Source organism: Microcebus murinus, chromosome 15, assembly GCF_040939455.1.
Source record: "Microcebus murinus isolate Inina chromosome 15, M.murinus_Inina_mat1.0, whole genome shotgun sequence".
In the NCBI taxonomy this organism is placed as follows: Eukaryota; Metazoa; Chordata; class Mammalia; order Primates; family Cheirogaleidae; genus Microcebus; species Microcebus murinus.
The window spans coordinates 55,033,942-55,053,258 of NC_134118.1; the positions used below are offsets into that span (position 1 = coordinate 55,033,942).

Genomic DNA, 19,317 nt, shown 5'->3' on the forward strand with positions numbered 1-19,317 from the left:
AAGTAAATTAACTTTTCGTAATTTGGTTCATGTTTTTTTTCCCCACTCATCTATAACTCTGTAATAATTCGTAAAGCCAATAAGACTTATTTAACCTCTGCCATGATGTACTCCAAAGCTTACAAGAGTGCTCGCTTCAGCAGCACATATACTAAAATTGGAACGATACAGAGATTAGCAAAAAAAAAAAAATTTATAAAAATAAAAGAAAAACAAAGCTTACAAGAACCAGTATGTAATAAAGCTAAAAAAATGCTTTGTTATTAATTAGGAAAAACTATTAGAATATTTTTATGACTGTGATTTTCCAATTGCAAAGTACTTACCTGCAGTAGTTTCATTCATCAACCTTAAACAATTTAAGCCTGCAACTTGGGCTGCAGCCATCACAGATCTTCTCTCCGCATCAGTGAAAAAGCTAGGAATCTGATATTTACAAATAATTATTATGTATATTGGTTTGATGCAATAGAGTAAACATTTCAAAATAGATGTTTAATCTGTTAAAATGTTTTATATTAGTGTAATAAAAAATAATTACACTAAAACTTATGTACAGTTTAAGGCAAAGAAAGGTGCTCTAATAAAGGAGGAAAAATACCAGAGTTTTTTTTCAAATTTGACAATTTCTATACCTAAAGATTTGACCTAAATACTAACACTAATTTAAAGTAATATGGCAAGATTGCCAAAAGTTTTGTTAATCTAAACACTTCACGTGTTAATTTATTAAAAACAGACTTGCTCAACTTTAATAATAAAAACTTGAAAACCTACATGTCTGTTAAAATGAGATTAATTATATTATGGTATATTCATATAACAGAATCCTATGTAGCTGTTAGAATCAGGTAGATCTAAATTGTCATGAAATAGTATTTTTACGTTTAAAAGGGTATGTATAGTGTGGCTTATTTTTGTATCTATACAACTAGAAAAACATAATTCCAACTGTTTGAAATGCTTCTATCTCAAAAGAGTGGAACTATTAATACATATTGCAGGGAACTTCTGATGAACATGTATTTCTTTTAAAATCACCAAAAACATTACACATTACCTGAGTTTATTAAAAAATTAAATAACTCAGGCATAAAGCTTATAAAGATTTACATATACCTCAGTTCTATGAAACTAACAAGTACTTTGATTTGCCACACTGAAAGATTTCTTACTAAAAAGCTAATAATTAAGTATAATCATGCACAAAATAACTTGGGGGCTCTTCCAATATAAGTTTCAAGTATGTAGTCTCCTTCAATTTTATTGTTTTGTGAATTTAGAAATTTTATTGAACTTATATTAACGATAGGAAAAATAACCTGAATTGTGTTTGATAAGCTTGCTTATCCTTATTTGGTATTATCCTCCTGATAAAAATCTAAATTATAATGTATGACTCATTTAATATTCATTGAGCACTTCTGTACCAGGTACATTTCTGGCTATGAGGGATATAGTGGACAAAGACAAAATATTTGCCCTTATGGAGTTCACAATGGGCCTACTGTCCCAACCACAAAGTTAATAATGGTCAAAATATCTTATTACTCTGTTCTGATACTAATATCTGACATGAAAGTAAAAGGAAGTATAGTTAAAACAGGAATGAGTTTAATATGAATTTCTAAAATTTGTATCATCTAACATATTTTCAAGTGGCAGTATAATGGAAAGGTTATGAGCATAGGCTTGGGAATGAACTATAGAGCTCTACCACTTATTAGCTTGTTGATTTTATTTAACATTTCTATGCCTCATTTTGTTAATCTGTAAAACCTAGATTGATAATATCCTACCTCATAGGGTGGGTCTGAGGATTAATTATGAATGAATTAATACAGATAAAATGCCTGTAACAGTGCCTGGTCAATGGTAAACTATTATTTACTATTACAAATGAGTGGCAAATATTAAGCTCTAATATTTTTCTCCCATTTAAATAATTCCAAATGCCTACGAAAAAATTACTAAATTCATCGAAGAGTTCATAATCTGATTCTATTTTCCTGATGACACGAGACTCTTGAATTTATGTAGTCAAGCTTAATAGCAGGAATATATCACATTTAGGTGACAATACATAACTTAAAAACTAGTTAACAATCATAACCATTATCTCAACAGATAAGATAGAGTAAATAATTAAATGTTTTGTTAAGAATCCTTAAATGCATCCCTCTTCTGATATAGAATATGCAACTTCAAATTGCCAACTGTGAATTTTTAACCTTTGCCATAAAATGTTAAGATTCATGTAGGTGGGGAGTTAAGTGCCACCTGGGAAGATTCTTAGGGATAAGTGGCAGGTATAGCAGCCACTAACTAATCATATACATTAGTTTTTTAAAGATTCACTGATTATCATGATTGATGGGAAATTCAATCCTAAACTTTTCCAAATAAGGTTAATTTTTTTTTAGAAAGAAAAAAGTCAAAAAGGACTTAGGTTATTTACTGGATAAGGGAAGAAAAATACTTCAACATTACATTAATATACTGAACAAGTGATTCAAGAGTATTCATTACTGAAGTAAAACTTACTGAAATTACACAGTCGGCTACTGGTTTCTTCAAAGCATTTTCTGAAGTCTCTTTAAGCTTGGCCAACAGCATTCCAGTAACTTGCTCAATTGCAAAAGGTCTCTCTTCTTCTAGGTATCGCACCTAAAACAAAGTCAAGGTATGTACTATTAAGAGTCAAAAAATATTTGATGAGCATCTACTGTACACATGATACACAATAGTGAAAAAGCCAAAGTCCTTGCTCAAGGATTTTATTTCAGAAAGACTGTCGTTTTATTATATAATAACAGCCTTATTTAAAACAGTGATGACGTCTCATTTCCACAATATTATAACCAAGCAAATTATTTTCAAGTCTATCCTCTCAGATCCCCACCTCTGCTAAAAACAATTTTTATCATTCATTTTCCAAGTATGACACAGCAAACAATAAAGGAGAAAAAGATCAAATGATATTTCTTTTGAAAGTTAGAACTCTCCCTAGGTTTAAAACGAAAGCTTTAGTCATAAAGTTTTAGGAAAAGGATATGAGAACATCAAAAAGAAAAAAAAGAGAAAATGTCCTTATGTAAAAAAGCAAATTTAATATGTATTACTCCAAAGTTTCTAGGGACAACTTGAATTAAATATAAAAGATACACATATAAAATTAAAAAATACTTTTTAGACCAAATAACTGCTTCATCTTATAGTATAAACAGGTTTAAGATAAAGTTGTATTTAGGCACACAAAATGAAACTTCACAGTGCATCTTAACCAAAAAATACTAGAGGGACCTGTGCTTTGTTCATATTTTCATTATAACAACCACAAAATTCATAAGCAATACAAAGTTACCTTAGAATCCATATAACAAAAGTACATTTAATTCACTGAGGAAAAGGCATAACTTCAGTGAATCCTCAGTGAATAATTTTATTCTCCAACACTAACCTTTTGAAGAGCTTTGAAAAACAACTCTCTAAAGTAGGACAATGTATTTATGTAAGTGAGTATGTACAAATATGTGTATCTTTTTTTTTTTCTTGGTTGATCAGACTGGAGTCCAGTGGCATGATCACAGCTCACTACAGCCTTGAACGCCTAGGCTCGGGCGACCCTCCTGCCTCAGCATCCTGAGTAGCTGGGACTATAGGTGCTACTATAGTCACCACAGCTAGCTAATTTTTAAATTATTTGTAGGGATGGGGGTCTCACTATGTTGCCCAGGCTGGTCCTGAACTCCTGCTCGGTCTCCAAAAGTGCTGAGATTAAAGGCAAGAGCCACCACACCTGATCTAAATATGTAAATCTAATCGGATTTACTTTGAATCAAACCTAAAATTGATAATCATTTGTTTCCACATCCATTTACCAGTAAGTTCAAAAACAAATACGGTGTCAAATTACTGCCTTTAAATCAAGGGAGTAGGGAGAAATCAAGTACACTGAAATAAAACAAATCAAATAACATGGCCTTAGGCATAACAACACAGTAGTAGTCTTTTGTATAAGAATATTTTAAAAGTTAGATGAAATAAACATCGAAGTATATTCAAACAAATATACACAAAATAAATGGATAAAATGCTTGAGGAATTGAATGCTGAAGATGTTCAGTCATCAAAAGATGAAGACACTTAGTTCAACACAGGACTGATTGATATTTTCAAAGCCTTTTCAACTAGTATGCAGGCACTATGAATGTATAAAAATTTTATCACTCAAATGTTGGGTTTTGGTACAGGACTGATTGATATTTTCAAAGCCTTTTCAACTAGTATGCAGGCACTATGAATGTATAAAGATTTTGCAACTGAAATGTTGGGTTTTGGTTTCCTTTAAAAACATTCTGCTTTTTGCAGCCTATTCCCAAAGCATGATCTATTAATTTTCAGTTTAAAGAATAAAAGCAAAAAAATTTAAGTAGTTTACATTTTATTTTTTTTATTTATTTTTTTTTTTTTACTGCTCGGTTAGTAGGGTATCATCATTTGGAGTAGTTTACATTTTAAACTGACGTAGAAAAATATTGCTCCAGGTGATCATTAACACGAGCATTATGAATATTATTTATTTCAGTTGTAGCTATCATAGCTCACCTAGCTTCCTAGTTAATAACCAGAAAATTTCACCTAAAATATGGCTTCACAATTTGTTTCCTTGTCTTTAACCTCTCAAAAGTGTCTTCCCTGAACTACTCTGTCTCCTGTCTTCTCACTACAATTCGTCATCCACCCTGTCATCGGAACCCTCTTCCAAAAATGCAAAGAAAAAAATGGAAATATATATATATATCTATAACACACATAATCAAGTTTAAAATTAATTAAAAATAGCTTTCTTGAAATAATTCACATAGCATAAAAAGTTCACCCTTCTGAAATGTATAATTCACTGGTTTTTAGTATAGTCACAAAGTTGTGCAGTGATCACTACTATCTAATCCTAGAACATTTTCACCACGCAAAAAGAAACTTTGTACCCATTAGTAGTCACTACTCACTCTTCCTTCTCCTTAACCCTTGGCAACCATTAGTCTACTTTTTCTCTCTATGAATTTGCTCTATTTTCTATATAAACAGAATCATACAGTATGTGGCCTTTTGTATCTGGTTTCTTTTACTTAGCATATTTTTAAGGTTCATACATGTTACAGCACATATTAGTACTTCATTCATTTTATGAGCAAATAACATTCCATTACATAGATATACCACTTTTTATCTACTTATTGGTTGATGGACACTTAGATTATTTTCACTTTTTGGCTATTAGGAATAATGCTGTTAAGAACATTCATGTACAAGTTTTTATAAAGACATGTCTCAACTCTCTTGCGTATATACCCAGGAATGGAATATCTGGGTCATATAGTAACTCTAAGTGTTTGGGCAGTATTCTAGTGGTTTTTGAAAAATCAACACAAACATGTTTTTGTTAACTCTGTGGTCCCCAACCCATAGGCCGCAGAATGGTATGGGTCTGTAGCCTGTTAGGAACTGGGCCACACAGCAGGAGGTGAGCAGCAGGTAAGCCAGTAAAGCTTCATCTGCATTTACAGCTGTTTCCCACTGCTCTCTGTCTCCTGTCAGATCACTAGCAGCATTAAATTCTCATAGGAGCAGGAACCCAACTGTAACTGCACATACAAAGGGATTTAGGTTGCGTGCTCCTTATGAGAATCTAATGCCTTATGATCTGAGGTGATGATGCTAGTGCTGGAAGTGGCTGCAAATACAGATTATCATTAGCAGAGAGGTTTGACTGCACAATAATGTAATGCTCTTGAATCATCCTGAACACCCTCCCAGCCCCTGCAAAAAACGTGTCTTCCATGAAACTGGTCTGGTATTAACTATTTATAACTTACTGTCTCAGAATGCAGAATTAAAAGTCCAGAATCCATCTCTTACTTGGAAGAAAAGTTTGATTTAATACTTCTAATATAAGATTCTTCTACATTAGAAAAACTTACAGCAACTCACATACTTTTTGGGTCTATTCTTCTAAATCACATATGCCTGTCTTTATCCCCTAAAAACTATTCACCTGTTAGAGTTCTCTAACTAATAATAATTTTTTCCTTGACAAAGTATTATTTGAATTAAAAGATAGTCTAAATTAGAATTTCTTGGCATTCACTAAAATTATTACAAAAACTGCCTATCCCTTTGGTATGTATGTGCTGTATCCAGAGGAAAAAGGTTAAACTACAAATTACAAATAGCAATATTATCATATTTGGTTTCTTTAATTTGAAGATACGTGTGTACTCTGGGAATATAAAGCTTACCTTAACTCCTGCACTTCCATTAGGCATCTTCTGCAATTCATATGGAAGCCTGATCCTTTCAGTTTGCACAATGGGATCATCAAATGATCGCCCATGAAGCTTTTTGAAGCCATGAAGTGTATTTCTTACATTTGTGACTATCTGTTGGCAGTAAATACTTATATTTATCAATTACTTAATGAATGAAAAATAAAATACTATCCTAATATTTAAGAACCACCAAGTTCTCTTTATGCTACACATCCAAGTTCAGAATTACACATTATTATTCACATTCATTTTTATGGTTTCCAATTTACTGTAAAATTATACAATGAGAATGTATATATCTTAACTATGGACCCCAAATTCTCCTAGGAATGTAAGATTCAAAATTAATGTCTTAAAAGGAAAAAGAACAAAACTTTACAACTTTTCAAATATAATGACAATCTACCTACAACTCATCTCTTTGGTTTTACTTAACACTTCTGCTTTGACATCCCAAATCCAAAAATCTGAAGTCTAAAATACTCCAAAGAGCATTTCCTTTTAATATCATTTTGGTATTCAAAAATTACATATTTTGGAGCATACTGGATTTCTGGACTTGAGATGGTCTACTTGTATAAGAATATCAGAACATCCAACTAGATACTTCTGGTCCCAGGTATTTTAGATAAGGAATACTCAACCTGTATATCTTTTATTTCTCTTATTTTTTTTTCCATTTCCATTTCTGTGTTTTTATTTAAACTATGTTTTTTATTGTCTAGTTTTTCTTTTCCTCTGAACATCTGATCTTTGTAAAATTTCTCATGTACTTGCATGTGGCCTCCATTGCTGAGAACTGCTCCTTAGACTAGTAAATTAAAATCCCTTCCATGTAGAATGGTGCTAAGTGAAAGTGTCTTAATTTGCAAATGACTTGTATTCTGGCAAAGTAATATTTTTTCTTTAACTAGAACATGTAGTTCAAGCTATAGAACATTACTGAGATCAGGTGCTGTCCTCCTAGTAATCTTTAAAACCAAATAGAGCTTGATCTTCAATTATGATATGAAAACTACAGGGATGCTGAATTACCATTTTGGTCTCTTTAGCCCCCTAGGAGAAACTTCATAGGTTGCTTTCTTTAGAGACTCTTTTTATCTATGATACATTTAGAAGATCAGTCAGAACATGAGATATAAACTTAAGGGGCCATTTTAGCAGAAATCCAACATTTTTAAACATACAATGTGAAAGTAGAAAATAAAAACACATTCTTATATAGGCAATTATAAAACACAACCTTGATAAAAATCAGAAGCAAAAATTCCTGGATAAATGAGTCAATCATTCCTAAAAAGTCATGAGAAAAAAGCTCCATTAAAGAAAGTTATTTTATAAAAAAGCAGACAGACTCAAGTATACAAAAATGTAAGAAATGATTGTTAAGGACTTTTGGTTAAGGGAAGTAAACAAAGTCCAAGGAAAATCAACCTATAGCATGGAAAGTCAATGTTCTACTCATAACCATTTCAGAAGCCTAGAAATACAAATACTTAAACAGATGTCACATAAAGTAGTGGCATCCATATTTAGTTACTCTGGAAATCAGTTCTTCCATTTTTTCTACCTTCTTTTACAAAGACATTTGTTTATTTACTATTGAAGTATATGTTCTAGATAAACTATCCCTCACAGAAAGTGACCATACAGGGAAAAACTGGTTACCTGGTAGCACACCCTAACTTCATAACTAAAAATGATTTTAAAGTTCAAGACATATTTTACAACCCAAACCAAACTGTATCTAATAAAGTACAAAGATGTTAGGATCTGTCATATTTTCCTCATTCTTTTTTATTCTTATCTAACATGGGAACTTAGTTACCAAGATTCAGGTAATTCTTCCTGTAAGTCAAAACATCCACATTATCAATTTACCTGGCTCTTTGCTGCATTTCCAATGGCTCGAGTTCTTGATCCCAAAGATATACAGGCCCTAAACAAAGGAAAACAAAAAGTTTGTTTCCATAGTATTTTTATATTAACATGCTATTATTTTGCTTCTCTTTATAAAAAATGAATTTAAAAGGATTAATATCACCAAAAAAAATTTTTTTTTTGAGACAGAGTTGAGACTCTGTTGCTCAGGCTAGAGAGAGTGCCTTGGTGTCAGTCTAGCTCTCAGCAACCTCAAACTCTTGGGCTCAAGTGATCTTACTGCCTCAGCCTCCTAAGTAGCTGGAACTACAGGCACCTGCATATATTTTTAGTTGGCCAATTAATTTCTTTCTATTTTTAGTAAAGACAAGGTCTTGCTCTTGCTCAGGCTGGTTTCAAACTTCTGACCTTGAGCCATCCGCCTGCCTTGGCCTCCCAGAGTGCTAGGATTACAGGCCTGAGCGACCACACCCGGCCACCAAATGGTATTTTAAAAGTAGGTTATACAAATTGAAATTTTACAAACTTTAAAACTTCCCTAAATAACAATGTTAGTTCCCAAAACTGGTTTTCAAATTCTATTGGTCTATGACCTATTTTTCTAAAAAAAACTGTATTGACTAGTGGATTTTCGGAGAAGGCACACAGTTAAAATATCCTTTTAGCCAATTTAACAGGCTGCTTGTATTCAAATCCTGGCTCTGCCACTTAATCTTGTCAAAATTACATGACTATTACTTGCCTCAGCTTCCCATATGGAAGAGTGATAATAATACCAGCTTATAGGGTTACGTGAGAATTAAGAGATTAGATGATATAAATGCTGTGAACAATACATATTGCATTTAAATATAATATAAAAGTATAAAATAACATTTTCATCAAAATGCCATTTCATGTTACAATTCAAGAAAAGTATTTCTATCATTTCAATAACCACAGGAAACTATATTCAATCAACAAACATTTATAGGCACTGTGTATATTAATATAAGCCACAATCCTTGTACGTGAAGGATTTATAGTCTATTGAAAAAAAATCAACAAACATACAGGATTATGAATGATATTAGCAAAGGAAAAAATAATCATTTCTAGTTAACAGAGGTAACTTCTGAATTAAGACTTAAAAGGGGGGAAAGCATTAAATATATATCTGTCTTGTGGAAGAGGATGTTCCTGGTATATTAAGTCTATTCTCAACATAATAGACAAAGTGATCTACCTTCAAGAGTAAGATCATGAAATTCCTCTGCTGAAAACCCTCCACTGGTGCCATGTCTCACAAATAGATAATTAATAAACCCAATCATGGTGTAGTTCCTGCTCTACCCTGCAATTTCAATCTAGGCACACTAGTCTCCTTGCTATTTCTATAATCTGCCAAGCACAGTTCCGCCTCAGTGCCTTACATGCTGTTCCCTCTTTCTGAACCCTTCAACATATATTGCTATGTCTTGTGCTCATACTTTTTTTTTTCTTTTGAGACAGTCTCGCTTTGTTGCCCAGGCTAGAGTAAGTGTGGTGGTGTCAGCCTAGCTCACAGCAACCTCAAACTCCTGGGCTCAAGCAATCCTGCTGCCTCACCCTCCCAAGTAGCTGGGACTACAGGCATGCGCCACCATGCCCGGCTAATTTTTTCTATATATATTAGTTGGCCAATTAATTTCTTTCTATTTATAGTAGAGACAGGGTCTCGCTCTTGCTCAGGCTGGTTTCAAACTGCTAACCTTGAGCAATCCGCCCCCCTTGGCCTCCCAGATTGCCAGGATTACAGGCGTGAGCCAACACGCCTGGCCCTGTGCTGGTACTTCTTTCAGGTCTCTGCCCAACTGTCAGCTTATCAGAGACACCTATCCTGACCATCCTATATAAACTATATTCCTGCTCCTTCCCAACACACACGTCATACTGCTTACTCAATTTTTCTCCATGTATCATCACCTGATATTTTATTTACTGGCTGTTTCTCCATGCCAGAATGTGAACTCCAGGAGATAAGGGTAATGCATGCCCACTGCCTTACTGTGCACTATCCATTATGGTAGCCACAAGCCACACATGGCCAGTAAAATTTAAATTAACTATAATAAAATAAAAAATTCAGTTCCCCAGGACCAGTCACATTTCAGGTGCTCAGCTCAACAGCCACATGCAGCTAGTGGATATCCAGAAAACAGAATACACATAGAAAAACAGAAGTTCTACTGGATAGCACAAGTCTAGATCATTCTCTGGTACTTAGTAAAAAGTTACTTACTGAATGAATGACAAGATGGCTCCTAAGGATAATGCTTTTTCAGAGACTAGGAAGAATACAATTTGGCCAGTTTCATAGGACAGTTTGGTAAGATACTGTCATAGCCAGATTATAATTTTGAAATTTATTCAGTAGGTAATGGAAATTCATTAAAAGTTTTTGAATAATGTAGAGGACACTGCATACTGATACATAATACAAACCGAAAAGGCAATATTCCAGACTAGTGCTTTTTAAGGGCCAAACAAACCACTGTTAGGTTAGGTACCAATGGATTCTCAGGGAAGGCAAATGGTTAAAAAGTTCATTTAGTCAATTTGACAGATGTTTATTGAATAATTACCATATGCCTGGCACTTTGTTAGTTACTAGGGATACAACAGTGAGAGAAAGAGGACAGACAAGAGGCTTCTTCCATCTTACAACATTGTAGACTCATAAAAATGAAAGTAAACTAGGAGCTACCAGAGGGGGCACATGGTGTTATATGAGCAGATAACAGCAGGAACTAAAGGAGGAGGGTCAGGAAAACCTTAAGTGAGGCAGTGATGAGATTTGAAGAGTAAATGATGGGATAAAAGTGGTAAGAGAGTTTGTTGGAGATCACTGTGACTATAGTTTAACTGATGAGAGGAGAGCAGGAAGTTATCAATAAACTATAACAGGATGGTGGCAACTGAGACAGAAATTAAGAACTATTTAGGAGATAAAACTCAAAGAACTTGGTGACAGACTAGATCTTCACTGTCTTATATGGTAGTCACTAGCTATCAGCCACATGTGGCTACTGAGCACATAAAATGTGACTAGTCTGAATTAAGATGTGCTCATTATGAGTGTAAAATAAAACATAGATTTTTGAGATTATAAAAGCAAAAATCTCTATTTTAAAATATTGATTATATGTTAAGATTTTGGATATATTGAGTTAAATAAAATATATTAAAATTAATCTCATCTCATTTTGCTTTTTTAATGGAGCCACTAGAACATTTAAAATTCTGTATGTGGGCTGGGTACGGTGGTTCATGCCTATAATCCTAGCACTCTGGGAGGCCAAAGCAGGAGGATCACTTGAGGTTAGGAGTTTGAGACGAGCCAGAGCCAAGACCCCATCTCTACTAAAACAAAAAATTAGCTGGGCGTGGTGGTATGTGCCTGTAGTTCCAGCTACTCAGGAGGCTGAAGCAGGAAGATTGCTTGAGCCCAGGAATTTGAGGTTGCTGTGAGCTAGGCTGATGCCACAGCACTCTAACCTGGGCAGTACAGTGGGACTCTGTCTCAAGAAAAAAAAAAGAAAGAAAAGAAAAGAAAAAAAGAAGAAAACAAAAGAAAGAAAAGAAACAAAGAAAGAACAAACGAACGATGATGTGGCTCACATATTTTTATTGAATAGTGTTGGACTAGATAAGAGGAGGCAAGTGACAATAATAATGTATAGGTTTCCAGTTTGCACAAGAGGGTCAATGGTGGTACCATTCAATGAGACAGAAAACACCGCACGAGAGACAGCTTTGGGGAGGGACAGTCACAAGTTCTATCTTGGACATGTTAAGTTTGAGGTATCTTCGAGACATCCAAGCAGATAATATTTAGAACGGAAATGTTAAAAGTGATGCAGGAGGAAATAGAAGTTACTGTTCTCTAGCTCACATCTGGTGAAAAAGAAGAAAATAAGGACATAGCAGGAAATCAGTGGCTGATGATATCTTCACATCTCTTGTAAATAACTCCTTGATTCAACATACTCTCGGCCAGAGTAAAAATGTGCATACCCAATGCGGTAATCTGTGTTGATTGTTGCCACTCCATCCTAAAACTCATCAGGGAAAATATGAATTTGACATCTTTCACCCTACCATATATTCTGCCTTGCTCTTAACTCCATTATTTGAACACACTTTCAAATATTTCTAATTTTTCTATACTAGTTACTATGACTTGAGTGTTAGAAAATCTTATTGTTAGGTTGATTCTCAGGAGTTTAATTTCCGTTAGAATAGTAGAGCCAATTAAAATCCAGAGTCAACTATCATTTATTAAGTGCTAGGTTCTTTGAAATATGTTTCACACAATAGTAGAGCCAATTAAAATTCAGATTCAATTATCATTCATTAAGTGCTAGGTTCTTTGAAATATGTTTCACACAATAGTAGAGCCAATTAAAATCCAGATTCAACTATCATTCATTAAGTGCTAGGTTCTTTGAAATGTTTCACACATATATTACTTCACAAACAAAGCTAAACAGTTATCATCATGAGATACTGTCTGAAGTTAAAAGTAGACAATTTTTAAAGTTTAAAAAATATATAAATTAAATAGGCTTAGAAATCCCCATTTTTGAACACATAGAAAACCCACCTCATAAAGCTAAAGGTCTTCAAACTCCTTCCTTCAAGCTTCTTCCAAAAAGGTTCTAAAATGTTATAACCATTAAATAAAAAATACCTACCAAAGGTTTTCAGAAAAATCCAAATAAATTACATACCTATTCTCTCTCAAAAGTTTTACCTGACTTACTACTAAAGGAAATAATTACATTATAACACATATGAGGCTGACAGAAAGTTTTTGCAAAAAAGGACATAATTTATCTAAATATGTATATAATAATCTATATTATACTTTTTATAGATTTTTTTACTACTATTTAGAAATCCCATTTTATATCTAAAAAACAATACAGCCTAAATCTATAACATCCAACCTGCTGTTGGTTACCACTGTGGTAGTCCTAGATTCTCAGAAAATGCTACAAAATTCTAAACAAAAAAGATTTCTAAATGTTCTATGTTCCTTTAGTAGGGAAGGGCACAAAAATCAAATTCAGGATGTTACTTTAAGAAAGATCTAGCTGTATTTTCCCTTAAAATTTGAGATTTTCTTTCTCTCTTCTAAAGCTTATTTTTATAAAGCCAAGCATCATCAGTTGGAGAAAACACATATTGCCAGAAGACTAAGAGATTTCTTGCCTAAGAGGTCAACCCTCTCCAAATTTGTTTGCTCCTTTATCTCCACTAAGGATTCAAAACCTCACAATTTTACCACTGAAGCTTTAAAAACAGCCCAATTTCTTTTTCCCTCTCCAGTTTCATAATATCACAATTAGTATTTTTAGCTCTTCTGCTATCATTGAATAGATACTAAGAAACATAATAGCTAAATTAATGATATGAGAGTACAATCAACAGGTTTAAATTAAGGTGAGCAACCAGTTTCAACCATGACTGCCAAGATGTCCATAGAGCAGGAGTTCTCAATTTTGGCACTACTGACATTTTGGGCCAGGTAATTCTTTGTTGGGAGAATGTACTATGTACTATAGGACTTTAGAGGCATTCCTGGCCTCTAACCACTAGAGGCCAGTAATGTCTTTCCACTCCCAGCTGTGACAACCAAAAATATCTTCAGATGTGGTTAGGTCTGTTAGGGCAGTGGTCCCCCAACCGTTTTTGCACTAGGAACTGGTTTCATGGAAGACAATTTTTCCATGGATGGGGGCTGAAAGGGGGAGCTCAGGCAGTGATGCAAGTGATGGGAAGTAGTGAAGCTTCGCCGCGGCTTGCCCACTGCTTACTTCCTGCCACCCCCCACCCCCCACTACCCCTCCAAGCTTCATGGAAGACAATCTTTCTTTCCATGGACCACATAGAGTGGGAAGGTGGGGGTGGCAGTGAAGCTCTGAGGCCTGGTCTACAGTCCCAGGGTTGAGGACCATAGCCTTGGGATTAAATCACCTCTAGTTGAGAACCATTGCCCTAGGTGCATCATTTCCCAAATAGTATTCTATGAAACATAGTTCCTTAGAGGTTCAATCAAACTTGGGTAAACATTCTTTTCTTACAGAGTTTCAATGCTTATGAACAAATTAAGGGATGTGAGAAGTTCTGCAGTGAAGAAAACATCTAGATATTGTTTGTTAAACTAGTTGGGAAAAGTACTGTCCTAGAATGAGGAGGGGAAAGAAAGTTCTCAAAAGGACTTATTGTTGCAATTTGAAACCTCTAGGCACACATAATTTAGTAATAATAGAAAATGTCCAGCCTATAATTATGGCCAAAAGATTAAACATTTTAACATATAAAAAATAATTTAAGAGTTTTCAAATGCTTAGTAAATATAATTCATAAGTAAAATAAACTAAGTAAACATAAGTAAAATAAACTCTCTCATAACTATTAATAGGCAACAGACATTTACGTAGGTGGACAAAATATTTAAAAATTTAATTAGGTACATTAGCTACATTAAATAACATATTATTTAACTGTTAGATTATTAGATATATTGTGTGAAAAACTGATTTTACCTAAAATTCATTGAGTTCAAACACAAATATCAATGCATATCAATTTTAATATTCTTTTGATTATGACTGCCTAGACCAGAAGTTTGCAAACTACTATCTGCCATCTATTTTTGTAAAGTTTTATCAAAACACAACTGTGCTCATTAATTTGTATTGTAATGACCACACACTGAAAAGACTATCAATGGTATGTTAAACATTTTAAACTCATAAAAGACACCGCTTGTTCTTCTACTCACCTCAGCAGATTTGATTAAAAAAATAAAGGTGTTCACTGAATTTTTATCTCTCAATAGCAAAATAATAATCTGAAATGTCCATGACAGATTATCTACCAATGGAATACTGCACAGCTATTAAAAAGAATGAGGTAAATTGGATCTGTAGGTTGAAAAGATGTCCACAATCTACTTTGAGGTTTAAAAAAAAAGCAATTTGCAAAATATGTGTAATTTCACTGTTGTTAAAAAAGAAAATAGAAAAAAATCTCAATTATGTACATATAATCAATCACATACTTGTATAACTAGAAACATATACACTTTAGGAGATGGTTGGGAAGAAACAAAGGAGGAGACTTACTTTGTGTAATTCTTCAGCCTTGAAAATATTTGAAATCAAAGTTAACATGAGCTCACATTGAAACACATAAACCAAGTCAACTTATACATTAAAAAAGAATATTTAATTAAAAAAGAATATTTAGCAAAAGAATGTAAAAGCCTCCCTCTTCCAACTGCCATCACTATAAAATGCCCTACTATCCATCCATAATCATGGTTACCTTTGGGAGTTTGGCATTTTCTATGTATAGTTATTTTTAACACATCAAAGTAAGTGACTTCTACTTTTATGCACTGAGATCTTACATATCTGAGACAAACAGTATTTTTTCTTATTTCCCGATTATCCATAGTCTGGTAAAGAATTAGGCAAAAAGCAATGAAGGCAGAAAATCAGAGAACTGAATATTAAGTCTGATCATTGAGAATTTTGATAAAACTAGTAATATACCCTAATAAAAGTTTGAAATAGTTTCATTTAAAGAAAACCCATATTCCTTATTGTAAAATGCTCATTACAGATTAGAAATTAAAAACACACCCTCTATAATTCTACCTCCAAGAAGTATTTATCCATTGTTAATAGTTTGTCTTCCAAACTGCTTTTCTCCATGTTCATACTAATGTGTGTATATATTGATGAATTTTTAAACCAAATAAGATTTTTACATGTCCTTAACTTAAAAGCATTATTAGAACACTTTAAAAGGATAATATTTCTTAGAAACTAGCCCCAAATAGATGTTTATTGATGGCAAGATGCTTCTCTGTACAGTAGCTGTTAGCCAGGTAATTTGTCCCTTTGATAGCTACACGCCTATTAATCTTGTGTGTGTGGTGTGTATATATATAATATATACACACCACACACACACACTATCCTTATGCCAATGGATAATAGAAAGACATTTGGGTTTTGGGGTTAGAGAGACCTGAAACAGAATCCATTTCATTGCTTACTAGTTATTGACCAAGTCACTTAATTTGTTTTGGGCTTTTTATGGAAAAAAAGATAGCCAGCATTAGGAAACTCACAAAACTGTGATATACATAACAGTGCAAGCACAGCATTTAGCACATTGCAATCACTATTACCAATATTACAGCTGACCACATGCTTTATTTTGATATTGAATGAGGATTCTGGGCTGTACATTTTACCCATGTGTGAAACTAATCGCCTGGTTATAATTAAGCCTGGGATTTAAATGCTAATCCCTACATTTATACTTAATTGAATGATACAAACATGGCTAAGGCCCTTAAAAATGTGCACACTCAGTAATTCTTCTTCTAGAAATTTATTTGAAGGGATTAAGGATCGAAAATTTAATTACAAAGGTAAGTTATTGCAGCACTGTTTACAAAAACAAGATCATAAACAACTTGAATGTCCAATAGGGGATGGATGAAACTAACATAATGATTATAAAAATGCTGAAACCGATGTTATAGAAGAAATATGTATGTTTTACATAGAAAGAGGTTACCAAACAATATAAAGTTTATCTTACTCCTTCCCCTTGAAGACACACACAGAAAACCATGTGGAAGTTTTACTTCTGGGAGGAGAAATTATAATTTTTAATTTCATCTTTTAATGTACCTGTATTTTTCTATAATGAGCAGGTACTATTTATGTAATATTTTTAAAAATAAAAAATTTTCAGAAAAATTAATTTTTCTCTTCAATTTATGCAATTATTTTTTCTCTTTTATTTTCTCCCTCTTCAACTTACACAGGAGATGAGAGGTGAGTCAAACACTCCAACTTTTGAATCTGAAGAATAAACAGGTTAAATTATTTGTCCCTAGACATTTATAGGCCAAAATGTAGTCATTCTCTTTTTCATTAAGCTGTCCTCCTATGAAGAGGAAGGACATGTTTGATTTAGTTGCATCTCAGAATGCAGTATTTGCATCTCGGAAATACCTGTCACATTACCTTAATGTAAGCAAATAGAATATGGAAAATATATTTTGCAAAGCTAGTTTATATGCATTAATAAATACTGTGATATACTAGAAAAGTTAAGGCTTCTCCAATAGTTATGCTTTTTGCATGATAGTCACTCGATAAATGGATAAATATCCTGGGACCAGGAAGGGCTATGTTTTTCCATCAACAATTGGAGCCATAAAGTAAATACACAGCGTAAGAACACCAAATTACCATGAAAAACTTTTTGTTCAGTAACAACAAAGGGTATACTCTGAGGTAAATGATGGTGCATAGCCATGCAGAGAGCAGAGTTGCTGATGCAAGCCAAGTGAGGATATGATCCATCCACTTTAGGAATGTTCTAGTTTGGATTAAGATTATTAAATCTAGATATTAGTATCGGCTTTTTTACACACAAATCAGAAATACATTAAATCTCAGTCACATAGAATCAGTCAATATGCCTACGTGCTGAAAAACAGTAACAAAGACTTCCAGAAGACTCTAGTAGCCTGATTTTTAAAGAACACTCAACTCTGTAAGTTTGGCCAGGTTCTTTAAAGAGTCTTGTTAATCACCACTAACAAGATTTTTGAGCCTGTACATTTATCTTTCTTACAGTTCTAGTTTCTTATCTTTTAGGATAACGTTTTAAGGACTAGGAGAATGTCCACTCTATCGCTCACTTTTTCTCTATAGGTTTGAGTCATTGAAAGCAAAGACTGCCCCCAATTAACCTCTACTCTGCTGAAGAAAAAGAGAGGAATTCCCTGATCCTTCACTGGCAGAAGCCGATTTTTGTTGTGGTTTAAAACAAATCTTGTTAAGATTAATTCATAAATAGTTCACAATTACCGCTTCAGCCTGTCATTGTGCATAAAAGTGAGGGAAAGATGTAATAAGTAGAAGCAAAAGTTCAAACAGTACCATGAGGATTACCTGATCTATGCCCATATTTGAAGATACAAACATCCAAAATTTCAATAGATTATAATGTGTACATCTAAAAAAGTGGTATAAAACCTTCTAGCATAGTCTTTGAAAGAAATCAAAGCACAGACCGCTTCACGGAAAATGCTTTCTTCAACATCTCCTTCATATATTTTAAACTATCCAGAGAACTATAGTAATTTAGACATTTAAAGACCATTTAACACGGATGTTGGTTGAGATTAGTCTTATATTTAAAGTATTATACTTCGGACCAATCAAAAAGGTCAAGTCAAGTTAATATGTTTAATTACCTTTCTTTAAAAAGTAATACATGAACAGTTGGGTTCCCTATAAATTTACTCGTAACAGGAGCCTACAATAGGAGGCTAGCTTTTCAGATTACTTAAGTATATTCTTTGCCAACAAACTTCTCAGACCAGAGAAACAATGGAACATGTGGAAACATGTTTCGATGACATGGCGCCACTCCTCCGAAGTCTTTCATCAGGCGTTCATAATAGAATCACTGCACAATCATGTTAACACAGGATAGTCGCCTCCGACTCTCCAACAATTCACTGTATATCCTACGATACTCTTTTGGTAGGATCGAACCCCCCTACTTGCCACTAATTGACGTACATTACCAATACACAAGGCCAGTGACTCCCATCCTTGCGTTCTCCCTATTGATGCACCATCAACCTACACCCATGGAAACCGGTCCGATTACCTCCAATTCTCAAGGACACTGGGTTTTGTAAAACCCCACAAATCTCACTTCCTCCCACCCTTCAAAAAATGGCTTTCGGGGCCAGATGAATCTGCAATTCATCTTCTGACGGGTATAATCTAAGTGTCGACTTCTTACTTTACTGAAAGAAAGCTGCCACCCAGAGATGGGGAAAGGAGGAAGGGCAGGATGAAGAACTCTTTACTCAGCTCGCGTGGGAATGCCCGCCTGCGGCCGATAATCCTCGGCAAACCCCTTAGAGGCGACGGGAGATCTTTCTCCGCTTTTCCGGACGCCAAGGCGGTCCCACTCCAACCCCTTTGCCGCAACCTAAAGCAAGGGCTCTAGGCGGCGGGGGCAG

At 34.0% G+C, this 19,317-nt stretch overlaps 1 protein-coding gene across 3 annotated transcripts in view; it reads right to left on the minus strand.

Annotated features, from left to right (window-relative positions):
- HSPA4L (heat shock protein family A (Hsp70) member 4 like) overlaps nucleotides 1-19,317 on the minus strand; it is a 56,773-nt gene that overhangs the window by 35,483 nt on the left and 1,973 nt on the right. For all 3 annotated transcript variants that reach the window (XM_012791070.3, XM_076010634.1, XM_076010635.1), the window contains exons 3-6: nucleotides 8,214-8,271; nucleotides 6,303-6,443; nucleotides 2,545-2,667; nucleotides 327-426 (exon numbers count right to left, since the gene is read on the minus strand). In XM_012791070.3, the coding sequence (XP_012646524.1) occupies nucleotides 327-426; nucleotides 2,545-2,667; nucleotides 6,303-6,443; nucleotides 8,214-8,271 (422 nt within the window). The remainder of the gene's footprint in view (nucleotides 1-326; nucleotides 427-2,544; nucleotides 2,668-6,302; nucleotides 6,444-8,213; nucleotides 8,272-19,317) is intronic.